This window comes from Moschus berezovskii, chromosome 4, assembly GCF_049115385.1.
Source record: "Moschus berezovskii isolate FMDL1 chromosome 4, NW_MosBer_1.0, whole genome shotgun sequence".
In the NCBI taxonomy this organism is placed as follows: domain Eukaryota; kingdom Metazoa; phylum Chordata; class Mammalia; order Artiodactyla; family Moschidae; genus Moschus; species Moschus berezovskii.
Window position 1 is genome coordinate 29,863,273 of NC_142463.1, and position 27,211 is coordinate 29,890,483.

At 38.0% G+C, this 27,211-nt stretch overlaps 1 protein-coding gene across 3 annotated transcripts in view; it reads right to left on the reverse strand.

Annotated features, from left to right (window-relative positions):
* USP24 (ubiquitin specific peptidase 24) overlaps nucleotides 1-27,211 on the reverse strand; it is a 140,481-nt gene that overhangs the window by 56,052 nt on the left and 57,218 nt on the right. For 2 of the 3 annotated variants that reach the window (XM_088835328.1, XM_055403730.2), the window contains exons 13-34: nucleotides 26,817-26,924; nucleotides 26,541-26,636; nucleotides 26,292-26,453; nucleotides 26,050-26,097; nucleotides 20,793-20,900; nucleotides 19,964-20,113; nucleotides 19,214-19,345; nucleotides 18,458-18,569; nucleotides 16,704-16,780; nucleotides 15,603-15,743; nucleotides 15,390-15,443; nucleotides 14,094-14,209; nucleotides 12,171-12,237; nucleotides 11,932-12,042; nucleotides 11,140-11,238; nucleotides 10,873-11,046; nucleotides 7,572-7,657; nucleotides 7,308-7,401; nucleotides 6,123-6,278; nucleotides 3,703-3,800; nucleotides 687-782; nucleotides 342-570 (exon numbers count right to left, since the gene is read on the reverse strand). In XM_088835328.1, coding sequence (XP_088691454.1) covers nucleotides 342-570; nucleotides 687-782; nucleotides 3,703-3,800; nucleotides 6,123-6,278; nucleotides 7,308-7,401; nucleotides 7,572-7,657; nucleotides 10,873-11,046; nucleotides 11,140-11,238; nucleotides 11,932-12,042; nucleotides 12,171-12,237; nucleotides 14,094-14,209; nucleotides 15,390-15,443; nucleotides 15,603-15,743; nucleotides 16,704-16,780; nucleotides 18,458-18,569; nucleotides 19,214-19,345; nucleotides 19,964-20,113; nucleotides 20,793-20,900; nucleotides 26,050-26,097; nucleotides 26,292-26,453; nucleotides 26,541-26,636; nucleotides 26,817-26,924 — 2,514 coding nt within the window. Of the gene's footprint in view, nucleotides 1-341; nucleotides 571-686; nucleotides 783-3,702; nucleotides 3,801-6,122; nucleotides 6,279-7,307; nucleotides 7,402-7,571; nucleotides 7,658-10,872; nucleotides 11,047-11,139; nucleotides 11,239-11,931; nucleotides 12,043-12,170; nucleotides 12,238-14,093; nucleotides 14,210-15,389; nucleotides 15,444-15,602; nucleotides 15,744-16,703; nucleotides 16,781-18,457; nucleotides 18,570-19,213; nucleotides 19,346-19,963; nucleotides 20,114-20,792; nucleotides 20,901-24,094; nucleotides 24,155-26,049; nucleotides 26,098-26,291; nucleotides 26,454-26,540; nucleotides 26,637-26,816; nucleotides 26,925-27,211 lie in introns of all 3 variants that reach the window. The other variant, XM_088835329.1, reaches the window with a different exon arrangement.

The window sequence follows — 27,211 nt, forward strand, 5'->3', positions numbered from 1 at the left end:
CTTTCCTCTCTCTAAATGAATCCATGGATAAGGAATCCCTACCTATTCTTAAAGGCTTAGCACCTCCTACACGGAATCCTGGTGACAGGCGCACGTGAAGATGACTATTCCACTCCTCTCAAGCCCTGTAGAATGTCTTGCTTTGGTAGTCTTCATACAATTGATGTTTTCCACCTGAATTAGTGAATTCTGCACTAGTTGATCTCTTTCTTACTTACTGTAAACTCCTTGAGGATGATACGCATATCAGTAATTTCTATATCTGCACAGGCCCTCCCCACCAGTGGTACCTTCTCTACATGAGGCCCTTGGGACTCCTTGAATGAACACAAGTCACTTACTTGTATTGCGACTCGTGCAGCAGGAATGATCTCCTCAACTCTGATGGAAGACCGGTCAGACACTGACAGCTGTCGGTAGGATGACTTCTCTGGGGTGCCACATAAGGACATCTGTCTGCTCGTCTGCCGGCTGACATTTCGGAATGGGCGAGAAGAAAGTGCTTCTATGCCGTCTTTGGTGAGGTCTTCATCCAATAAGGTTGGCAATGTTTGTCCCACGAGTAAAAATCTTAAAAGGAAAGAAGCTAAGCTAAGCCAAGGTCATTTCATACTATGTTTAAAGGATGGGATCTGGAAGAATGAGTCAAGAATAGCCATCTGAGAGTAATCAAAAGATTTACACACCTTGCCAGTTGCAGACAGATGGAATAAACGCCCTGCCTTGTTTCATAGTCTACTTCTGATGGGATGGAATCCCTCTGCATGACATTTACAACCAAACTTCAAAAAAAAGAGAAAAAAGAAAAGGCAGGATATTTAAGATTTCTGTTTCTTCCACAGGCAATTTTCTATAAAGTAGTTTAATGCTTATCAATTATTTAAAATTCTTACATGATCCTTACATATAAATGGATCACACAGATTCCTATCACAATGATTTCTTATGGTATATATACCCTTCCTGGTTCAGAATTAAAATTAGACTCCTTTCTTAGCCAAAAAGATAACCAATACAGAGTGTTTAGATAGTTTTCCTTCTCACTAACTTGTTTGAGTTCACCAATCAACTGCTATCTTGGTATTAGAAGAGCTATCAATTCAAAAGTACATCCAGAATTGGTATATTCTACAAAGCTTGTTTTTCGCATCTACTATCACCTACATTGCTGTAAAAGCTTCCCAACTCTTCTTCTTGCTTCTACTCTTGAAACTTCACCTCCAAAATCTATTCTCACAAGATGAACCAGAACGATCCCTTAAAAATGGGGGTCACCATGGGATTCCTCTGGACAAAATCCTCCTATGGTTCCCATTTCCTTCACAGTAGCCTGTAAAGTCCTGCATAAGCTGACCTCTGGTATCTCTGTAACCTCACGACCCCTACCCTTCTCCCCTCACTCAGCCCCAACCACAGTAGCTCCCTGCTGGCTTTGCAGACACCAGGATGACCCTCACAGGGGCTCGCGCTGGATGCTCCTCTGGACAGCTTTCCCCAGCATCTCCAGATCTTGCTCCCTCACCTTCTTCCAGTCTTTGTAAAATATCCCCCCATCAGTGAAGCGCTCTCTGATCACTGCACTGAACAAACCCTCCCGCTACCCGCTCTTCTTCATTCTTTCTCTACAGCTCTTATCACCACCTGACGTACACTTTTACTTCTTTACTGTTTGTCTTCCCTTCTAGATTATCATCTTCACAAAGACACGGATTTTTGTTTCGTCTATGCACTGCTCTGTTCCTAGTACTTAGAACGATGCCTAGCGTGTACACCAACATTCAGAAATAAGCCAGAATTAAAATGCCTTTGTTAGCACAGCTCTGTAATTGGCTGAGTGATCTGAAATGAGTTTTCACCCTCTATTTCCATTTCTGTTTCTAGTCCCCTTGATCTCTGCAAGGTCTCACCCAACCTCTCTGCCCTGAAGGCCTCCAAGAGAATTCCTTCAATTACCCTCTTCAAATTTCAAGCTGGCTTTCACTCTTTCCTTCCCCGAAGGAGATGGCATGCCTACTTTCTTTATGGAGCATATCTTCCAACTGCAGTGGAACTTAGCCCCAACTGGTTGATCACCCCCCTTTTATCTTTATTCTTTCCTTTTTCATTGGCCCCTTTGAGTCAGCTCACAATGAAAGCCAAGGCTTCTCCAAGTTAAAATCAAAACAGAAAAGCAAACTTTCTCTTTGGTTATCCTATCCCTCAAACTTCGGTCACCTCCTTTCTCTCACTCACACAGCAGAGATTTCCACTTACTGATTCTGCTTCCCATCCTTACACTTGCCACTCAACACTTGGCAGGGGCTCAGGCTGCAACGCTTTCCTTATACACAATGCCTCCTCAAACATCCAGTGCCATTCTCCACTTCTCTCAAGAGCATCATGTCCAAACCATCCCCTTCATGTGACTCACAGAGATCTTTTGCACAATCAGATTCACTTCTCTTGACTTTCTCAGTTTCCTCCATCTTATCTTCATTCCCCATATGGACTAAAGAGTTCTCATTCACTCATTCTCCCAAGCTAGAAATCAGAGGGCCATTTAAAAAATGCTTCCTACTCTGTATCTGTGCTTCCCAGGTGGCTCAGTGGTAAAGAATGCACCTGCCAGTGCAGAAGACACAGGTTGGATCCCTGCATTGGGAAGATCCCCTGGAGAAGGAAATGGCAACCCACTCCAGTATTTTCTCGCCTGGGGATTCCTATGGCCAGAGGAGCCTGGTGAGCTACAGTCTAAGGAGTCGCAAAAGTTGGACATGACTTAGAGACTAAACAGCAACAACAATCTTACAGCTAATCATAAAGACTTTTCTATTTCATCTTATAAATGTCCTCTACCACTGTCCCAAATTTAGAACCTGTCATCTCTTCTCTGGAACAGTTCTTACAGTTCTCCCTGCCTCCAGTCTGTTCCACCTGTATTCATCGTTTCTGCTGCAGTCAGAGTAACTGTTCGAGCTAACTCCTGGCTTAGACACCTCCTGTTTTTACAAGGTAATGCTGAAATTCCTCCTATTCACCATCTCTCTCCTTTATCCTTCGCTCTAGTCTCACCAGGCAAGTGTAGTTCCCAAGACAGTCCCGTACCTTTCACGCTTTCACTCATCCCCACCCCTCCTCTGGCTGAGAATGTCCTTCCCCCCTTAATTACCTAGAGAATGGTGACTCTTCTCTGTTTCCAGCTCACATGTCACTTTCTGGGAAGCATCTCCTAATCTTATTACCCCAAGCAAACCTTACCATTTTAATCACTGCTTTCTTCCCCACTTCATCCCACAAAGCACCTTTTATAAGCCTCTGTTTCAATACCTGCAATAACCGTTTATTATTCTTCGTTAAACCCTGAGGCTCTCAAGGACAGGGATAATATCTTCCCCCAGTGCTAATGCCTTGTACAACATAGATTACGAAGAATCAGATCCACCTTATCTCAAACTGATGTGGGAGTGACCAGAAACAGTCTCTTGAGAATTTCCCCTACTACCAAAGGGGAAAGACACATGCTTCTGTCAGTCTTCCAAATAATCAAGTCATTAAAACATATAAAAATATTCTAAAGACAGAAACATCATTCCTTCTTGTTACAACTCCCATAATATCTCAAATCATGTCTCGTAGGCATAAATAAGGCCCGGCAGGAGAAATTAACTAAAATAACTCTATTCATTTTCTGCAATTCATATAATTCAATATTGAAACTCTAACCTCAAACCTCCTGCTTTGAGGAAGTTCTCACAAAATGATTTTGCACAATTTCTTGCCATGTCATCATCAGCTGTTGGCATGAGTTTGGAGCTTAGAACCTTGGAAAAAAGATAAAGCACAATTAATCATCCCAACATTTCCAGTAAAAGTTATTCCTTTATACCAAGTAAAGCAATCAGACAACCTGAGTCAGAATCTCTTTAACTGCTGCTCTTTTCTACCTCCAGTAGTATAAAGAGGCTGATGTTTCACAAATAGTTCCATTTACTTAGCATGAAAAATCTTTCTGTTTTTAGAGAGGTAGTATGCTTCTCTTTCATGAAACCAGCAAATGTGAATGTATCACGCTCCCCGACTTACCTAAGAGCAGGTAAAATTATGTGTTATGCGGATATGTTCTAGAAAAAGTATATAAACCGAAGCTTTATAACAGTCCATTTATTATAAATGCTGGATGAGTTTCCTGATAATGATTCTAACTCCCATTTATTGAGCAACTGTCTGCAAAGTACTAGGCAGGGTGCTCTCAAACGTGGGTATTAAGATTTATACCTTAACTTTCTGAGACAATCATTCAAAAGCAAGTAACAAATCTGGCAGCATGCAAGATACAAATTTTATAATACTGAATTAGCCAAAAATTTCTAGGTAATTTTCTGTTTTGGAATATTGTAGGTATTTTTAAATGTGCACAAGAAAGGAGGTCATACTTTATTTTTAAAATACATGCTAAATATTTTTCCTTTTGGACCCATCAAACATTTTCACAAGAATGATTATTTTAAGGAAACTATGAAACATTATCACAGTTCCACCAAACAAACATAAAAATAATGAGTTAAGCACAAAAATGAGTGAATATAACTTTATACTCCAAATTAGGCTGTCAGATGAAATAAAACTGTAATTATGACCTTTGTTGTGATTCAAAACCTACTGAAGATAAATGGTAATTTGATAATTAAGGTTGCTCAGGCACTGATCTGGATTCCTTAATAAACAACTAACTAAATAGAACACTTTAAGTTAAAACAAAATCATTCAGGGCTTTATATTCCCTAGAACCTTAAGTGCCCTGAGGATCTGGCCCATCACCTTCTAAGAGCAGGACAGTTTTCCACCTCCACAGTGCTTTATTACGGTTCTGATTCCAGGACTCAGCCTATCCAGCCTCTCCTACGTCTCACTCATAAGAACCTGGATCAATTATCATATCTTTTCAACTCTGTAGTAGTTAAAACTACCACAATGATTTGCAGACAGTAAATAATTAGTAAAGTTTGCTGAACTGAATCTACTAATTTAAAGCTACTGTTAGGAAGGAGGGCAATAAAAACATTCTTTTGCTCAAATACTAACTGGAGCCTCTTATACAGAGTGAAGTAAGCCAGAAAGAAAAATACCAATACAGTATACTAACGCATATATATGGAATTTATAAAGATGATAATGATAACCCTGTATGCAAGACAGCAAAAGAGACAGATGTATAGAACAGTCTTTTGGACTCTGTGGGAGAGGGCGAGGGTGGGATGATTTGGGAGAATGGCACTGAAACATGTATATTATCATATGTGAAATGAATCGCCAGTCCAGGTTCGATGCATGATACAGGATGCTCGTGGCTGGTGCACTGGGATGAACCAGAGGGATGGGATGGGGAGGGAGGTGGGAGAGGGGTTCAAGATGAGGAACACATGTACACCTGGGGCGGATTCATGTCAATGTATGGCAAAACCCAATACAATAATGTAATTAGCCTCCAATTAAAATAAATAAACTAAAAAAAAAAGAAAAATGGAGATTAAAAAAAAAGGGTCATATGCAAACCCAAGGTATTATAATAGTACTTTACCATCTATTTGAATAAAATACTATTAGGATGTGCAATATTTATGAATAAATGCCCTTTGCACTATTAAATCCAATACTCTAATACTGTTTTCCTCTTTATTATTTAACTAGATCAAATAAGAAATAAACTTTGCAAGAGCCAGAGGAAAAAAAACAAAAAAAACCCCCTAAAATAATAATGTTAAATGTGTTTCCTGAGAAACTACTTATAAAGCTTCCTTAATGGCAACAAATTGCAACAGCTTTTTTAAAAAGTTAGGAAGCATTTAGTAACAAGGCTGAGGATTAATAACTGATGTTATAAACACTTGCAAAACTTCCAGAGGAAGTTAATTACACATTTTTATACATTAGGCTTCCTAATTATTTATTTACATGCTATTTTGCAAGTATAACAATGTACACAGGTATAAGTTGGGAAAAAAAAGGGCATTTTCAAAGTCCAAAACAATAAAACACTTCAATTTATAGTCTATTTACTTATTCTGACATCTGAAAGCATGGGTCTTCAGACCTAAATGAATCTGTTAAAATTAAATTAAAAAAAAAAAAAAGAGGTTTCTTACTTCTAAGTTGTAGAGCACTCTGAAGGTGGACATTCCTGGAGCGAAAGATCGAAACAGACTTTCTAAAATTGAACTGGCACTTGGCTGATGCTGCTGCTTAGAAGACAGGGATGGAGACTTTGAAGACTGAGAACTTGTTTCAGACAGTAATGTTTTCTAAGTTTAAAATAATGAAAAAGGACACAAATGAAGGAGAAACATTATCACTGTATATTCTAATATTCTTTTCCACTTTAATATACTCAAATCATTGACATTTTCTAAAAAAAATTAACCTCAAGGCCACATCACTCTTTAATTATTCACAAAGCACTGAACTCCATCATAGAGACCCTAAGTGGTCAACAGCATCCCATTTGACAGGAAGCCTCTGGGATTGTATTCTAGGCAACACTAGCTAGGCCATCCTAATTTATTTCCAGGTTTTTAAAATTTGTACTACTGAACTCTGATAATTATAAGATTGTAGAGTAGTAGTTTTGAGAACTTCTGGGGGTTAGTTCTAGTAATATAGTTTATAATTACATTAGTTCTCTTCTCCCTCAAATTAATAAATAAGGTATATGTGATAAGGTTCTGACCTGATCTAAATAATAATCACTGAAATACAAAATTCATAGCTTAGTTTTAACAACTTTGTTCTAAATGAACTTATTCTGAAAATACAATTAAACAATATTATAAATAAGCCAATTTTAGTATAAACTCTTAAGGAACAAGATTCTAAAAATTAAACAAAAGGAACTTTAAATACCAACTGAGAGAAAATTAAGTGATAACTCATTTATGCAAGCAACTCAAACACATGCAACAACCACATTCAGACAGGCATCATGACAGAAGAAAAAAAATCACAGTTGAATGAGAACTACAGTCTGAGCCTAGATGAGACACTTCATTACTCTGGGTTTAGGTTTCCTCATATAAAACATGAAGGAGGCAGAAGCAGATGACATTAAAGGTTCTTCCAGTTCTAAAATTTGATGTCACTATTGACAACAGATAATTTGAAAGTCATCATGAAGTTCAGATTTCCATTTAGACCAAAGGTATTTTTTTAAAGAAAAAAATCTGTTATGGGAAAGATGGTATCCTATGACCTTTATGTGATGCTATGTTGCATTTTTACTGAATCATGATATAAAATTTCCATGCCTGTTAAATAACTATCCAAGATATTCATACCTTTCTTCCTAAAGAATCAAGTTGATCAAGGGCTTCCTGAATGGCTGGATCAGTAGGTATCAAGAGCAGAAGCTTTCGTACTCGTAGAGTTATCCTGAAATTTTTCAGATGTGAAATTTTTTTCTTAAGAGCCACAGTTTCAAATAAAAAATAGTCAAATTTAGTAGGGGATGTGAAGTGATATACATATTAAGAGAACATTTATTTGGTTCCCTAACTTTAATAGCTTGCTCTCTTGCAAGCTTCACAAACATTTCTATTTACCTTGGCTCCTCTAGATTGGCCAGCTGGTAAAGCATGTCGAATACATTACACACAAGTGCCATCACCACACCAGGGAGGGATTTCTCCTGAGGGAAAAAGCAAAAGAGAGATACAAACTTACAAAAGAATTTTCCTCTTTTCTAATCAAAGGTACAAACAATAAAATGACTGGTTCTTAAAGACTGCCTACTGCAAAACTTGGGGCTTCCCTGGTGGCACAGTGGTAAAGAATCTGCCTGCAATGCAGGAGATGCAAATTCAACCCCTGGGTCGGAAGATCCTCTGGAGAAGGGAATGGCTAACCACTCCAGTATTCCTGCCTGGAGAATACCACGGACAGAGAAGCCTGGTGGCCTACAGTCCATAAGGTTGCAAAGGACTGGATATGACTGAGTGACTAATGCTTTCACTTTGACTTCACTGTCTTAATACTGCTCTGAGTAGGATTTCATTCTTAAATTCTTACTACATGAAGAATATGCCTGGAACGCAGGAGACCCCGGTTTGATTCCTGGGTCGGGAAGATCTGCTGGAAAAGGGATAGGCTACCCACTCCAGAATTCCTGGGCTTCCCTTGTGGCTCAGTTGGTAAAGAATCCGCCTGCAACGTGGGAGACCTGGGTTCGACCCCTGGGTTGGGAAGATCCCCTGGAGAAAGGAAAGGCTACCCACTCCAGTATTCTGGCCTGGAGAATTCCACGGACTGGGTAGTCCATGGGGTCGCAAAGAGTTGGACATGGCTGAGTGACTCTCACTTTCACATATAAGTATAGTTAGTTTTTAAGAAACATCACTATTAACCCTGCAGGCTTCAGTGGTATCTATAGCAAGACTAAGCTCTCTAAGTTTTAAAGAGACAGCCATACAAGGATCTTACATATGTCATTAAATGAAAGAGCTCCATTACTTAAATACTTTTATTTCACATGAGTGCTGGTTATTATCTTACTTTCTAGACTGTAAATGCATAAAGAGCAGAATGTCTTTTGTCAGTTTTGTACCCCTGGTGCCGAGCTCAGTTCCTGACACAGAAAAGGTACAAAAAACCTTGACTGATTCATAAAATCATTCAACAAATACCGACTTCCTATTATGTTTCACTATTGTTTTAGGTGCTGGAAGTACAGCAGTGAGCAAAACACTCAGAGGTCTGCTCTCACAGAGCTTTCATTTCACTGGGGAGAGAAAGAGGGACATTAAACAAGATGAATATTTTATATACTACTTCAGACGGAAATAAAGCAGGGAAGGGAAATGAGCCGTGCAGGAGTAGGAACAGGCTGAAAGTTTAGATGGGATGGCCAAGAAGGCTGACCAAGAAGGCTACATCTGAGTGAGAGCAGGAGGAAGTGAGAAAGAACCTGGGTATCAGCAAAGAAAATGCCTGGGTATTGGGGAAGAATAAGCGCACAGGCCCTACTATGTCTGAGGACCAACACTGAGGCCACTGCAGCTGGCATGGTTAGAGGGACAGTGGGTCCTGGGGGAAGACCTCAGGGGAGTACACTAAGTAGGCCCTGAAGGTCCTAGGAGACCCCGGCTCTTACTCTTCTGAGGTGGGAGGTGCTAAAGCCTCTGAATTGAGGAGTGACATAATCTGACTGGTCGGTAAAAAGATCATGGGATGCTGGGTGCTATACACCAGAGACTGAACTGGAATAAGGGCAGAAGCCCTGAGACCACTACTGTTACAGCACTGCTGTTACCCTCAGGTGGTGGGTGGGGCGTGACGGCTGCCTGGATCTGTGTGGAAGCTGTGGAGGCAGAGAAGAGGAGCTGGCTTCTAGATACAGATGTATTTTAAAGGTAGAGTCAAGGATTTGATGATGCATAGAGGTATGAGGGAGAGAAGGGACCTCAAGATTCAGGCATGAATCCCTAGAAGAATGAAACAGGAATTAACTGAAATAGGACAAGACTGTGGGATGAAGAGGTCTGGAGCAGAAGCAGGTGGTGGGAAAGCAGGTAGCAGCTCAGTTTCAAAAGTTAGAACGGAGTGTCTATCACACATTTAAGAGGAGATGCTGTGTTGATTAATTGGTTCCATATATCAGACAGTAAAGAATCTGCCTGCAGTGTAGGAGACTCGACTTCGATCCCTGGGTTGGGAAGATCCCCTTGAGAAGGGAATGGTGGTAACCCACTCCAGTATTCTTGCCTGAGAAATCCCATGGACAGAGGAGCCTGGTGGGCTACAGTCCATGGGGTCGCAAAGAGTTGGACTAGACAGAGTGACTAACAACAATCTACACTTCAAGCTAAAGATAAAAATTGGGGTGTTATCAATGTATATATAATATATAAAGTTTTGAAACTGGATGAGATTCCTAAATAAGATTCCTAAATAAGTGTAGACAGAGGAGAGGTCAAAGGACTGAACCAGGGAACTTCTCTGCATACAGATCAGGAAGACAACGCAGCAGCAGCAGCAGAGGAGCCCAAAGAGGAAGACCTAGAGAGGGATGGAGAGCCTGGTGAGTCCTGGAAGACAAGTGGAGAAAGTATTTCAAGGGGAAATGACCACAAGGAACAAGTCTGCTCAGATGTCAAGACGACGAGGATTAAGAGGTGGACAAAACTTGTCGAGTCTCTCTTCAAGAGGAGTCAAGAGAGGATGGTAAAGAGAGTCCAGACTCTTTCAGGGAGCTTTGCTGATTTGAAAAGGAGAGAACTGAGGGAAACGGAAGCTGAAGTTTGGGTGAAAAAGGTACTTTTAAAAGATGGCAGAAATAACACAGCACATTTGACTGTTAATGGTAATGACCCAGTAGAGGACAATCAATGAAGAGAGATATAACAGAGCAGCAGCAAGCAGGGGCCAGGCAGAATCACTCAGACTCACAAGAGTCTGGTTCAGAAGACTGATAAAATACACAGTCTTCTCCCAACTAAATCCCAGCATTTCTGTGATACAGCTCTGAAGAGTCAGGACTTATGAGGAAAGGACATAATCATCCAAATCTATATGGGCTGAAGGCAAAACTTCATGATGTTAAGTTCTTGTCTTGCTGCTGCTGCTAAGTCACTTCAGTCGTGTCCGACTCTGTGTGACCCCATAGAAGGAAGCCCAGCAGGCTCCCCCGTCCCTGGGATTCTCCAGGCAAGAACACTGGAGTGGGTTGCCATTTCCTTCTCCAATGTGTGAAAGTGAAGTCGCTCAGTCATGTCCGACCCCTAGCGACCCCATGGACTGCAGCCTACCAGGCTCCTCCATCCATGGGATTCTCCAGGCAATAGTACTGGAGTGGCTTGCTATTGCCTTCTCCGTCTTGTCTTGCACTTGAAGATTATCACTGGATACCTGTTCCATGGCGTATGATGAGCTGAACACCCCGCTGCTGCTGCTGCTGGAGCTGGTTGAGGAATCTGCGGAGCTCCCAGATGGTGTCCCACTGCCAGAAGTCTTCACTGTGAGGATCTGTTCATCAGAGAAGCCCAGCTGGTGGAGTAGCTTTTGATCTTTATTCACTGTCAGCTGCAGAAAGTGGTTTCTTAATTACTGAGAAGGAAGAGAGAGGAGAATACTGACGACAAACTAAAGTGACACAAAATGTGTATTTACACCTACCAGACTGTCATTTGTAAATATCTGTATACTGTCCACTGGAGAGCACAACTGCTTGGCAATCTTCCATCGGACACTCCCTATGGTTTCATTACTGTGAGCCTGTAAAATGAAGTGAAAAAATTGCAATTCGCATATCAATTAATTTAAACAACTACTAGTGAGCACCTTCTATGTACTGGGCACTGCTGCAGAAGCTGGGAACAGAACCCAAAGACAAGAACTCTTGCCCTCATGAGGCTTCCCCTCTGCAGTAATTAAACATTTTATTCCATACGTCACTGCCCATCATGCATGTAATCAAATTTCAAATCCTTCCACTGAAGAGCCTTCCATTCTTCCCCTTCTCACCGTGCTCTAGTCACACCAGCCACTTTCCTTGCCAATGAATAAGCCAAACAGACTCCCACCTCAGGACCTTTGTACCTGCTGCTCCCTTGGGATGGAAGGCTACTCCCCGGAAATAACTTGTTCGGTCAATTCATTCAAATCTCCATTCAAATGTGACCACCTCAGAGACCTTTCCTGTCCATTCTAAAATATGTCATGTATACCCATCTGATTCTGTGGTATTCTTCTTAAATCTTTATAATACTCATTATCACCTGATATTATGTACTTACTTATGTATCTGCTTATACCCTATCAACTTCCTTTCACTTCAGATCTTTATTCTAAATTTGTTTATTAAACAGCTTTTAGAATAGTCATTCATGCCGCTATCTTAATCAATGACGTTTATATGAAAATGACAAGACAATATGGAAATGGCTTCAGAACTTAATGAAAACCTACCTCGACAGTGAAGGTATCTTTGGTAGACTCATAAGTAACGTTAAGAGTTAAAAGATGTCCGTGGAATGAGGCGCCGTGAGGTAGAATAGTTCGGGGAACAGAGTAAAAATCCTTGGAAAAGACACAGCAAATCAAACAAACAGCACAGCGCCACAGTGAAACGTCGCAAAAACACACTCCTAACAGACTGAGACTAATTCTAGGATGATAAAGTTGTTTTACAAAGAAGAGAGGCTTACCTCTATAGTGATCACGTAACGTTCTGCCAGAAGCAGTAATCGCTCAATTATTACAAGTTTAGTGGATCTATGAATTAAAAAAAAAAAATTTGAACATACTTGAAATGAATTGCTGACATGAGCTCAATTTCAGTCTCTTTCACCAAAACCACAATCACATTTAGCCCTCACTGAAATCTGCAAAACTAAACTTCCCTTTTACTCAAGGGGGAGATGGTTCAAGCAGGTCACAGCTGTCACACACAGATGGAATAATGGGGGAGAAGCTGGCCCTGCCCCACATTTCCTTTCCTGTCCTTTTGTCTTTTTTTTTTAAAACAGTTGTTCCACAAATAGAAGGCCTGTGCTTCTTCTGGGTCTGCAAGGCTTATTTGTTTATCAAATCACCAAGAATGAACAATTAGTGAGTTTGAATCTCATAATCTTACAACTAAAATATGCCATATAATTCTGTAAACACACAGAACCTGACAAACTTCTGAACTGCCTGAAATTGCAAACAAATGCAAACCATTTAGTATGCCACAAATGAGAACTGCTATTTAATTAGCTTAAGAATGAGGCAGAAGAAAAAGACCCCCTCCCCAAAAATGTTCATCTGGTTTATGTGACTATCCTGTATAGTTAAAACATATACAGAATATGGTATCCCAAGGATTTTCGAAATAGTTAAGAAATCAACACACATCAAGAGATATAATCATCTTTGGAACAGAAAACACATAGCAAGGAAGTGTGGAGCTCTCAGACTCTAAAAATGAGACCTGAGGTCTCTTTAGGTCAGAGTTAAGGAATCTTACATATCATTTGAAATAAGAGGACTCCAATATTCAGCAGCTTATACAGTGATAGCTCCACACTTTATTAAACACTACATGTGTTAACACTGACAGATGAAAATCCTAGTGCCCTCAAACACTTGATATTCTGGAAAGTCTAAATATTTCATATAGGTGTATTTCTAAATCTCAGGCATGCTGATCAGCAGTACTGGAAATTTCACTTTAAAAAGAGTTGGTTAGCACAGGGAATTATACTCAGTATCTTGCGATAACCTATAATGGAAAATAATATGGAAAAAAATATACATATATAACTGAATCACTTTGCTATAATGTGATTTAAAGGCTTTAAAAAGAAAAGGAACACGCTCAACTGTAAATAAAGAGAAAGAAATACACACATAAAGTGATTCCAGAAGTAGAGGCTCTATGAGCATCAGCCACTGGAGGGCGGTGGAAGGAGACACAGAGGGAGCTCTTCTCTGAGCACCGCTGATCTGGGGCTGCTCACCAATACCGAAAGACTTATTAAAATCCCACAGAAGCAGTTTAGCTGATTCAATTTAATTCTCTAAATATTCATCTATTCTCCTTACTATACCAAAGAAGTATAGAAAAGGCTGAACTCAAGTTTCACTGACAACATCTGAAAACACTCAACATTGCAATGTGATTTAGAGATGTCAATTCAAACTTTTAACACGATTATCTGAAAACTAATTTTAAGTAAATAACATTTTAACTATGATTATATCATAATGTACAATATTAATCAATCATCATATGCCACTTCATTTTGTTTACACTGTTAGTGTCATGATTTGTCTATTCAAAAAGTTATGTTCTAAGTAAATATTTAAAATTTGAAAAAAATTATTCCTCATACCAAGAATATATCTTGGTTCAATCATAAAGAGTAGGCTACTCATATTACACAGAGTTAAAGTAAAATGAACCAAATGATAAAATACATGATAGGGAATATATAATTTTCAAGGATATGACTATTTGAAAAATATATGAAATAAAATGAGGAAATGAACAGTTAACTGAGAGATCTCCAAAGGAAGAAAAAAGATTCCAGTTTTATTTTTAAGCTGACCTGTCTGTGTGTGTCTGCTGTAACTTCTGTTTCGCTTACCTGTAAGGAGACTGCACTGATGTGGCTACAGTTGGCATGGCAGTCGCTGTCAGCATTTTTGTTGCTCTAGTCACAGCATGTGTCAGAGTGGGGCCACCAAGTGCTGAACTGGCTGCCTACATAACAAGAAATTATTCTACATCAGGGTTTCACAACATCAGCTCTGCTGACATTTTGGGCTGGAAGCTATTTTGTCATGGAAGACTGTCTTGGACTTTGTAGGACGTTTACTGGCATTTCTGACTTGTATTCACCACCCACTGGCCACAGGACCCATCTAGTGACAACCAGAAGGTCTCTGCTGCTGCTGCTGCTAAGTCACTTCAGTCATGTCCGACTCTGTGTGACCCCATAGACAGCAGCCCACCAGGCTCCCCCGTCCCTGGGATTCTCCAGGCAAGAACACTGGAGTGGGTTGCCATTTCCTTCTCTCTAGACACTGCCAAATGCCCCCTGGGAGGTCAAATAATCTCCAATTGAGAACGACTGTTCTACACGTGTTAATACTTACATGGTATCTTATTTAGGGTACCTGAATACTTTTAAGTGTTTTTATGATCACATATTTGGATGAAAGTCACAACCTGGGAACTCCTGTACAGATTCATTGCCAGCATACATTCATTACAAGAAACTTTAACTTTTTAACATTTGAGGGCAGTAGCATTTTATGCTTTTGGAACACTCTTTATTAGGTATTAAACTTCAACAAGAACAAATTAAGAATGAAAAGATGAATGTTTAATACTTTAACCATCATGCTAGAAATAAGGCACTGGAAATACACATGAGATAGTATTACGTCACAGGCTACTAATAGACAAAGACAACCAATACCACCTACTACTGAGTGTGTCGCTGTGGCTTTTAACAGCATTTATGATATAAATGAAATGACACATGAGGAATGATGGGAAAAGAAGCAAGTGTGTATATAAAATTTCTGGACCAAAAAAGGAGAAAAAGAATCTATCGAAATATGGAATGTACAGAAGACAGTTTTATACCCCAAAAGGAGGTGGGGAGTGAGGTGTGGCAGGGTAGGTGAAACAGGGAAGGGAGATGGTGGAGGGAGAAGGAATGACTTCCTATAAAGTTACGTTTATTTCTATATTGTGGGCATCAAGGCAAATGCCTGTTCCCTAGGCCAACAATACGATACTGCTGGCAAATTTTTCCAACAGGATCCAGCCACAAATATCAGAACTATACATGATCTCAAAATACAAAATTATAAATGGAAAAAAACTCAAAGCATTTATTTCAAAAAAAGCTTAAATAAAATTTGCTACTCACTTCTAATCTTGTGTAGCAATCAGCAATGAATTTCTTATGTAATGATACAGAATCCTAAAAGTTAAGAGGTAAATGGAAATTAATGACTCTACCATTTAGTTGTAATCATTATTAAGGATAAAATGTCAAAATAAAGAAGCTCAACTTTCAGGCATGCCAACTTATCAATTAAAAATACATTACTTTTTGTGTATGAGCACCTTTTCTCCTTACCTTCTTTAACCTAGGATTTAGATTAATGTAACTGTAGTTTATAATTAACTGGATAGCCTCATTAGCAATTTCTTCATCAGGTGATTCCATGGCTATTTTCCAAATGAAATCCATTCCTATCAATTCCAGTTTTTCTACATACTGTTCAAAAGAAAAAAAAATAGCACATCAAGTTCAGAAAACTACAATTATTTTCTGCTACACTGTAAATCCATACCTCTTACAGTTCACTATGAATTAAGGTTACAAAAACCAAGCTACACTTGAGAACATTATTATACAAAACAACAGTTTTATATAATAATTTTTTAAAACAAAAAACAGCCAACAACAGAAACACTGGGCAACTTCCATGGAATCAGGACAGATAAGGAGATTTTTCTCCAGACATTATCCTAAACTTAAACCGCAACTCTACCCAGATGGGGCACTGAAGCACACATACAGGAATAACATGGGCACCCACTGCAGGAGCTTTTCTTCAAAGGAAAGGGAGTCAAGCAAGAGGTGGTTACTAATCCTCAGGGCTCAATCTGGTCTTCTCAAAGCTCAGTTAGAAATGGCAAGATCAAGGGCTTATAAGATCTTGTAAAAATTCTAGGAAGTCAGGTCATGAATGAAACAGACCTGGAAAGAGAGTTATTTTTCGCCTTTTTAAAGCTACTCACGTAAATTTAAACCTAAGCTGTGTACATTCTATAGATTTTAATTTTCCTGCTTCTTGGTCTGTTCTTAAACATTTTTCCCCAAATCCTTGCTGCTGAGACCCCAGAACTGAAGATTTTGGTACGTTCTCAGGAATCTGTTAACTGTTGGATCTGAGAACTTAGAAGCTGGGCTGCGTTCACCCAGCCACAGGAGGCCACTGGCTCTCTCAGATCAGCCAAAAGCAAAGAGGAATCTGAGAAGTCACCTGTATGGGAAGGGGAATGCCCTCACACTCTGAGGAGCTCTTTGATGCAGGAGACTGCAGTCAAGGAGGAGCCCATTCTTTTTAAAAAACCTCATGTCTTCTCTCAATTAGAATACATTTTTTTTTGCTGAATATCAAGTTTTACTAGATTATCCAAATTATCTAGACTTGAAAACAATGCTACTTACCAACTGAGCTCCTTGTCTTTTCAATCGATGATCACACAGATTCACATTTTCAAAAAAAGTCTTAAATAAGTTAAAACCTGAAATTATAGAATGTCAGATAAATTCATGTACTCTTGGTACCACAGATAATCAATGAAAAGACAAAGTATATGAAGAGGTAAAACTATAAAACTTTTAGGACAAAACAGGCAGAAATCTTCAAGACCGTCAATTAGGCAATAGTCTCTTAGATATGGTATCAAAAACAAGCAACAATAACAACAAAAAAATAAATCAACTTCTTCAAAACTAAAAGCTTTTGTGCTTCAAAGAACTATCGTGAAAATGAAAAGCCAATCCACACAACAGGACAAAATGTTTGTAAATCACGTTATTTGATAAGGAGTGAGAATGCAGAATATATAAACAACCCTTAAAACTCAAAACTAAAAGGGCAAATAACCCAGTTTAAAGATGAGAAAGATTTTAACAGACATCTTTTCACAGGGGATATGTAAGTGACCAAAGAGCCCATGAATATCCTTAGTCATCAGGGAAATGCATATTAAAGACCATGAGATTCCACCTCAAAACCACTAGGATGGCTAAAATAAAAATGACCGTTTATAATTATTAGAGAAGATGTGGAGAAATCAAAACCTCATATACTGCTGGTGGGATTATAAAATGGTATAGCCACTTTGCAAAACAAGATTGGCAATTCCTCAAATGTTAATTATATCATACAGCAATTTCACTCCTAGGCAGATAAAAACTTGTACGTGGACATTTACAGCAGCATTATTGACAATAACCAAAAGTGGTAACAACCCAGATGCCTATCCACTGATGAAGGGATAAACACAATGTGTTGTATCCATTCAATGAAGTGTTAGCCAGTCATATGGAATGAAGTTTTGACACGTACAAAAACCTGGGTGAACCTTGACCACATTATGTCTCAGCACCATCAAGAAGCCAAATTCAAAAGGTGACATGTTGCACGATTCTATTTATATAAAATGTCCACATGAGAATAACCTACAAGGACAACAAGCAGACGAGAGACTGTGGAAAGGGGAGAATGGAGAGTGACTACTACACAGTTCCCTTCTGGGGTGTTGAAAATGTCCTGAGGTTAAAAATGGTGAAGGCTGAACAACTTTGTGAATATACAAAAAACACTTTGTGTACACTTTAAAAAAATAAATTTTATGCCATGCAAAATTCACATCAATAAGAAAAATTTCAATTAAAGTAAACTACTGAAAGGAGGATTTCTATACTTGGACCAATTTTTACCTTCAATGAATCCTTTTTGTACTAAGTAATGTCATGAAAACAGTGTGACAATTATTAAGAGTTGACTCACTGGAAAAGACTCTGATGCTGGGAGGGGTTGGGGGCAGGAGGAGAAGGGGACGACAGAGAATGAGATGGCTGGATGGCATCACCGACTCGATGGACATGAGTTTGAGTGAACTCTGGGAGTTGGTGATGGACAGGGAGGCCTGGTGTGCTGCGATTCATGGGGTCGCAAAGAGTTGGACACGACTGAGCGACTGAACTGAACTGAACTGAATTTAAAAATACCATTCCTGTAAAAAGAAATTCATCTGTTTATATAAACATGTTTATATAGTACATGAATCTTTATATGCATAAAGGCAAAGTCCAGAAGCATATACCAAACTGTGAAGCTGTTTCTCAGTGGGATGAGAAGAAAAGAATAAAATTTAAAGAACTGAAAAAACAATTTTAATATTTTCCCTTACCATTCATAGTGATTTCATATGACTCCAATTTAAGAATTTTCTCCTTGAAGAGCTGCTGCTGAACATCACTCTCAAGATCATGTTGCCCTTTTGTAAACCATTCAAAACACATCTGCGAATCAAGACAAATATCACCCTGTATCTAAAACCCACTTCAGGCAAATACATAATCCAAAATGAGGAAAGCAAAGACAAATGATTTTTAATTCTTCAGAAATTTATAATGCCTTAGTACCACTCAAAACTAAAATGATTGGAACTCTGGAACTAAATAGCGATTCGCTGTTAGGAAATGTTGAAGCAGGGCAGTGCTACTGGTTTAATCCACTTTCAGCTGTGCAACTGTAGTTCTAAAGATCTGTCTAGACAGCAATTCTTTCTTTGGGTTTTCTGGGATACATTATTACAGGAACTCAAAGTTTCTGCTGGTTAACTTAAAATTAGTTTATGGGAGGGAAAAAAAAAACTAAAGTACGCTAAGATTGCTGTACTCACTTAGCTGAATTTGGTTTTATGCAGAATAGTTATCAAAATTACCAAAGATCTCATATGCTTGTGTATATCACATATATATAAAATATCTTTTCAACACTCTCAGCTCCTAGCTTATTATAAATGTATGCTTAGTAAATCGAAAAGTGTTTCGAATTGAAGATATAAGACATGCACAAAAATGTGAGATACACACAATAAAGCAAAATACTATTTATTAAGTCACACTTTTGTCTTACTTCATCCATAATGCTGTCTTCTTACCTCTCTATCTAATTCACAAACATCCTGGCCAGTCACAAGACACTCCCAGATTTCCTTGGCACGATTCCAACCCAAATACAGAGTAGCTTCTTGCAGGAAAAATGCCAGGAATTTAAGATGGGCCTCTAAATACTGGAAAAAGAAATAATGCTTTTTAGTCAACTCCAGGCACTCATACGTAAAAGAAAAAAAAAACCAAAAAACCAAACAACTGAAATTAAAAAGTAGTTTTACCTAATGCTTTCTCTTGTAATTTAGGGTAAAGTATATGTGAGAAATCTGTTAAGAGGTGACAATACAGTGGAGCAGAAACTACTTGTCTATTACAAACTCAGGTGACTTTAGATGCCAAGCAATCTCAGAGTAAAACACCAGAACACAACTGATGAGTGAAGATATTTTTCTATTACTTGGAAAATAATATTACTGACAGCTTTGAAAAACAAAAAGCCATGGGCCACAGAACTGACAATTATATTTTCAATCAAAGACAAAAGATATTTATTTTTAATACCATATCATATGCAGTTATGTTAGGTGATTTACTGAAAGATATACCCACAAATATCAATTTTCTAACCTTTTACTTCGAGGTGGTTTTATTAAAGATTAAAAACTGTTCCATCATGACAAAGACACCTCATGCTTCCTCTTTAGAGTTCCTTCCAACAAATATTACTTTTTTAGTTCAAACGCAAAAAGATCAAATGGATGCTGTAAGTCATGAAACAACAGCACAAGGCCAGGTACCTCCCGGTAGGTGTATCGGCCATCCACTAGTGTCGAACCAGTTAAGCCTCCAGGTCCAGCCACGGCTGCTGCGAGCCGATGACAAGCTATCAAGCTTCCTGTTACCAGTTTCACTATTTCAAAATTTTTCTTCAAGTCTTGAATAATGCTCTTGGTGAAAACAAACAAAAAAGGTATGAGAATGTGCAGTTACTTTGTCAGTTTAATACAAGCTTCTATTTGAGCATACAGTTGAGGAACAGCAAACATAAAAATTTTTCACTCACATTTCCTATACAAATGTAAATGAAAACGACCTCATATGTACACTTACTTGGGAATTACTACAGAATTAATAAAATTCCCTGGTAAATTTCTGCTTCTAATTTTTGTATTATTATTTTTTTTTTAAAAAATAAGTCTTTCAAAAGCACCATTTCACTTCTTGCATACTTTTCCAGATCTTTCTTCCCAAGTCTCTTACACTGAGGAGCCTCTAGGTCCTTAAGCGAACTGATGTTTTTTCACAATATAAAACATGTCTTGCAAATCTTTTCAAATTCCTGCAATACTATTCTAACTTTTAAAAATTGGCTTACTTCAGTAAATTAAGGAAATAAAAAATAAATGAGTTAGGGATATATCAAAAGAAAAGCTCCACAGAAGTGAAACAGAAATGAAAGCTGAATGATGCTTATATTCAAGATTATTAAATAATATAAATTAATTATAATAATAACCATAAAACTGTAAAACAGTCGCTATAAAACTTAGCACTCTTTTGATGTTTAGTCATTACAAAAGGTTATGCAAGTAACTGCATAATAATCAAATTTAGCAATCCTCTTACCTTGTCCTGCTTTTGATAGGTTTGTTTTATGAACGAGCGAGTGATTTCATGTAGCTGACGCAAAGCTGGTACCACCCATACAAACTGGGGATTGTTAATCTGAGATGACTAGAGTTAAAAAGAAGTTACATTAATTTAGAAATAAATGGCAGATTAAATTCATTAGCTATAAAAAAGTTCCAAGTCAATTAGGTTTTACTGTTACACATTCTATTATTTTTCTCTTCACATTGCTCATTTATAGTTTATCTCCATGCACTCATAATTCAGTCTCCAACTTCTTATTCTGCATGCAATCCTAAAGCCAAGAACTGCAAACAGGAGTGGATATGAAGTGACAGTAAATGTACAGGGGTACATCAGCAAAAAACAGACAACGAGGAATTAGCAACTTCAGAGGATAGATTATAAGTAGCACAGGCTGCTAGGATATGTTGACATAATAAAATAAATCAATGGCACAAGCTTGGATAATACAGAAGTGGCTGATAAGTAAAATGGTATAAAAATATGATTTTCTACAATGATATGCTCAAGATACCAATGATATGATCAAGATACTAACAGTGGTCTAAGTATTAAAGAAAATATCCATGATCTGCTTGAATTTCCTAGTTAAAACAATTTTAGAAGACAGAATTCTGTTTTTATTAATTATTACAGCCACTTTATAATTTATATTTTCAAAACACTTTTAAATATGTTATTTCTGAAACTGGTGCATGACAATTCAGATCTTCACATACATTTATCTGAAAAGTCTGATGTTCATGCACTACTCTTTAAAAAAAAAAACTACTTTTTAATAAATGACATCTTTCAAACTATGAGATTTCATTATAAAATCTGTAAGAACACTATTAACACTATTAATCAACTGATCAAGTAACTCTCTAAAAACTGAATAATAGCATTTACTTTAAAAACTTTATTTTTTTAAAAAAGCCTTCTTGCTTCTTCAAGTCTTTCTGTAAGATAAAGATGCCTATAGGGCAGAAAAATACTTTTGATGTCATTTGCAGAAAACGGTTGTACTACTAAATATGTAAATGTGAGACAGTTATTGCCAAAATAATATTGGCTTTCCTAGAGATTAGCCAATCAATCAGCAAACACCATATTTCCTGGACTCTAAGATACAAATTTTATAAAATTTAAACATTTCTGATAGTGATACTTCTTAACAATTATATAAAAGAAACTTTCTGGCCATTAGGCATAGGAGTAAGTTTAGATACAGCTATCCTTATGTGGGATGTGCAAACTTGGCTGTTTAAAAAGCTATCTGTTCATTTACCCATCATTTCTGTTCTTACATGGCATAGTTAGCACCAAACAAGGATGGGTTTTTAATTTAAATGTAGATCACTGATTTGTTTCTTGAATGCTATCAAAGGATTACACTATGATGTGGTATTGACTAGACCATCATGTCTATCAATTCAATTAAAAGCAAACAAAACTGCCAGTGGTCTTAAGACTAAAGCATTTTCCAAAGCCAGGAGAATTTGGTGTGACAGACTCATACTCTGTGAAGGGTTACATCATTTGACATTAAACGTGTCTCTGTCCAAAGTTACAGCTTAATTCAAGAGGAACTATTTAACTTGTAGCATATACCACTTAATGAAGGAAAAAAGAAGCTTGAGTTTTACAAAAAAGACAAGGATACAAAACTCCATATTTCTCAACGTGCCTCAAAATTCTATACTCTTAAAGGTTTCAAAGAAGTTCGAAGCACTACACTGGATAATGGAAAGCAACATGCCACAGTGAGGCTGTACATACTGGATTAACCCTGTGATGCATGGTGCAATCACTGGCATCGTAGAATCAGACAAATAAGGTATACATTAAAGGGCAACTACCTGCAAGAGTAGCTAGGATATTTCTGCTAAGACATAAAAGTTGCAAAATGACAGAAACTAAACTTCTGAGGCTTAAGTCCAAACTGATACCTTCTGAAAGGATTACAAACATTGGGATATAAACATAAACCTTTTAGTAAATAATCAGGTATATTAGAAAGTATCACTATGAGTCAATTATGGTTAGATTATTTTTTTGACACTGAAAATTATCTTTTGGAATCTGAAAGGTATTTCTGATATAGCCTTTCTAGAGTTCAGCAACCAAGACAGATGTTACTTATTCCATCATATCTATGCTATGGCATTATGCTGCTAAACTATAAGAAAATTTTTAAATTACTCTTTTCCATTTACAAAAGGGGCAAGAGAATATGGTGAACAATTAAAATGAAACTATCTGATAATGTCTGATAACGAAGTTGAGGTTTCATAAGTAGCAGTTAATGGTATATCCAAATTAAGACTGAACGTTAGATGGAGCTGTAGAGGTCAACTAGTCTAGCCTGCAGACCTGTGCCTAAACTCTCCTTATTCATTTTTGTTAAAAGAGCTGTCTTCTGGTGTTTCCAGTGATGAGGAACTCAGGAGACAGTGCATTCTGTGTCAGATTGTCTTCCTACAAAGTTCAGTGATCTATGATACTGAAGCATGCCTTTACCGTAACTGCTTATGAGACATGAAAACTAAGTTGAATCAAATGTCTCTAACAATCCTATAAGTATCTGAAAGTTCTCACTTCTCAAAGCTGAATATCCCAATTCTTCATCTGCCTTGTTTTTCCAGACCTAGCCATTTATCTAGAACCAAAGTAAAAATTTTTATAAGGGTGGACACTTTTAAAAAAGTATTTCCTCCTGTGCTAATCCATCACATCATTGTGAGACTGTACTGAGGGCACCTTGCTATTTTTACTTTCAGTTACGTGTTTTGTCAAGTGGAGGTCATTTAGGTATGTGTAAATGATTTTAGTGTCTTCACGGCTGAAGCAGAGGAAGTAAGAGGAATGGAACCAACATTTACTGAAAGGCTGCTGGGCACTGTGCTAGGAGGACTTCATATAATGACTCAAGGATATGCAAACACCACTGATCAAGTAAAAATGATTTTTTTTTTTGGTTTAATAATATTTTTGGATGCGTACATTTAAACTTTTTAATTGAAAAGTAAAAAAGAAGTGAGATAAGAGGGAAAGGGTTGGGGGCAGACAGTGGAAGGTATAAAGGAAGCAAAGGAAAAGAGGACCAGGAAGCCAAGGGTGTCCTGGCAGAATCTACAGAAATAAAGTTAAGAAATAAAGGTCAGAATTTCTGAACACAACAATGGAACTTGGGAATTTTAAGAGTGTCAAAAGCAGAGGGAAAGGGAATCAGTTGGAGGAGTAGAGGCAGCTGGGGGTGGGAGGGGAGTAAGAGGTGGGTGATCTTGTCTTACCCTTTGCTTAGTTTCTGTGTAGCCTGGCAGGGAGACATAATTCCCAGTCAGCCCACCTTGCTGCCTGGCAGGAAAGGGCATAGCATAGAAAAACACCTTTAGTGGCAGTATATAACTCACCCCCCTGCCTGGAGTCATGTCGGGGTTTTTTGATCTTCCCACTGCCCCCCTTCAGCCACGGGTACTTTAAGAGAGTATTTGCAAAAGCACTCAGTCAATGGAGAAGTGCTATGTAAATGCAAGTTATTATTATTCAAAATGAAGGAATGGCACATCAGAATTTCTTTACTGGGAGCAGTGGGATATAAAAAAGGAAGAATATTTCTTTCAAGACTCACAAAATGACTCCAAAATTCTCCCTGTTACTCTTTGAGTTTTGTTGTAAAACATTAGACATGAGTGAAGTGACTGCAAAGAGAAGCAATAAAGATGCAGCGAAGCTACCGGCTAGAAGGGCTAAAGTAATGCTCAGCTGTAACAAGGAAGGAACAGGGGTCAGGAAGGATTTTCTGGTTTCAAAAGTCATTTCCCTGGAGGGAGGAAAAAGTCCCTTCAGCTTTGACTTTCAGACCTATAAAGAAATGTATCTGTCACAGTGAAGAAAAGACCATTTTCTACAGATACCTTTTCTTTCTTACTATTAGTTTCAAAAGATTTAAACTTTTTAAATAGCTCTGGATGAGTTTCAATCATAAGGACAGAGGGTGCTAAATTATCTGGATCGCTGAGCTGAGAAAACTGGAAAAATTCACATTGTATCTGAACAGAAAGAGAGCAATCTTGTTGAATTAAAGGAATAATTTAATCATAACCTGAGAGGCACCAGCTCCACTTCATGAACAGTTTTAATGGAGAAAATTCACTTGATCAAATTTCAATGTCAGAAATATAACCCACAAAGTTCTTAAATGCCCCCAACTAAATTTTATGACCAAGCATAATTTAGGAGAATAAAAGCCTGTGAGTCACCAAGGGCGCTTAACAAGAGTCTCTGAATTTACCAGTGTAAATTAGCAGTATTCAAGATCCTTTAAACAAATACTTATGGGGAAAACCAAGAAATATGCTTTACCAATGAAATTGTTAAGCTGTTAGCTATTTACGAAAGTATTTTCTTAGTCAACAGTGGAATGAAACCCCTCTTGCTTTGAGGCTTCATGTTTCATCTGAGCAACCTGAGGGCCTACATGGAGGAGGATGTGCTCTAATCAGGGCTGCTGAAACCATGGAGGCAGGCTCCGGGGACTGACCACTGAGGTAGGCCCTCTCCAAGGAGAGCCTTGATGTTTAAGGACTGCAGCAACAGGAGAGCTACAGCCATCGCTGCCCATTCTGCAAACCCCCCTTACCAAGTACAGACGTGAAGTCTCCAGCCCCCTGGAGGTCAACGCCCTGGAGGGGAGGGGCTGCCACAGCACTCCCTACGCAGTTCTACCATCTAAAATCCAATCCCAGCAGCAGGTACTCACTGAATAATCACTTTTCTAAGGAAGTACTTTAGGACCACATCTGAACCAAGCATCTAAAAACGACTACATGCCAGCACTCAATGAACCTCCTTTCCCCCTTCTTTCTTCTGACTCTTAGGAATTCCTCCATTTCTCTCTTATAGGAGAAAAATGGGCACGATATTTATTAAACTTGTGCATATTTTGGATTTAATTTTAAAAAGAAAAACTAAGTTGAAGGTCTTATAATCTTATGAAAATAATATAGTAAAACTACTCTTTGAATGGGACCCTAGATTTTTTTCCCTTTGTGAGTTAATAATTCCCCAAGCTTTAAATAATAAAGCACAGGTCATAAGAAAATATTCAAACAGCAGTCTGTATCTGAATACTACTTGAAAAAACACTATAATAATTTACTATTACCTTAAAATTATAACTCAATTTATTAAAAAGAATTATTAAATTAGTATACCTTTTACTTATACCTCATCTGCAAATTCTTACCTTGAATCCATCTTTCTTGTTTTTATCCAGACCTGACCATTCTCCAGGCTGAAAATTAATTTTAAGAGAAATGTAAGTGACTTGGTAAAAGCAGTACCTATAATTTCCCAATTTTGGACTCTAAGATTAAAGAGCTTCCACGCAGGTCATTAAACAATAGGGGAGGAAAATTATTTGGTTCGAATTACTCAGACAATACTATTACTCTGACAACAAAACTATATACCAAAGGTAAAACGAACCCTCTTAATATCTTCTATGCATTTAATTATGTAGCTCCTCTTGATTGCTTCTTTCACTGCATACGCATCACTAAGGATTGTCAGATGCTCCTCCAGAGCTTGCTGAATAAGGCTACTGGGCAGCGTGGGGAGATGAGCCAGTTCCCAGAGCACATCCAACACCTATGGTAAACCACATGTGATGAGCCGGCCCATATGCAAATAAAGCTGCTTTAAGCACTTATAGTTAGAAAAATTTGATTCTCCTGCCTTTCCAGAAGTGGTCTCAAAGCGAGCTTCCCGGCCTATCCGTCCAATAAGGCTCAACAGCTTCTGTCGCACTCTGTCACTCTCGGTCTCCCAGCTCTGTAGAACGAAAAAGACAAGACATAGGAATTGCTCCCCATTCCGTTTTGATCACACCGGCAAAGTATGCAAAAACTTCAAACTTGAGCTAAAAAAGTTTAAGAGTATGAGTAAATATTGCTAATCTAGAGGAAGGAGACCTCATTTTATAAAAATTTAAAAGCACATTTGAGCACATACCTTCTGAATAAGAACAAACAAATGATTAAGTTGATCTGAATTAAACTTGACAGCTGCTGCAGCAATAATAGTATGAATGTTCTCAATCACAGTAGATGATTGTCCTGACTAGAAAAGAAGACATTGGGGAAAAAGTTAAGTCTTGGAACCTGGAAAAATACAAGTCTTTCCCCAGAGATATACAGAAGCAAAAGTAAAACAGTAACAAAGATAAATTGATTCTAGACTATCAGCATTCACTTGCATGATAAAACTGGTAAGACTACATGAAGCAACCATTATTAGTGGTTATCAGGTGGCCTTATTTTAATTTCTTGAAGCATTAAATCTCTAAAAAGAAAAAAAGATGAGAATCAAGTTCTCAATCTGACATATTCATTTTAAGAGGAGAATGA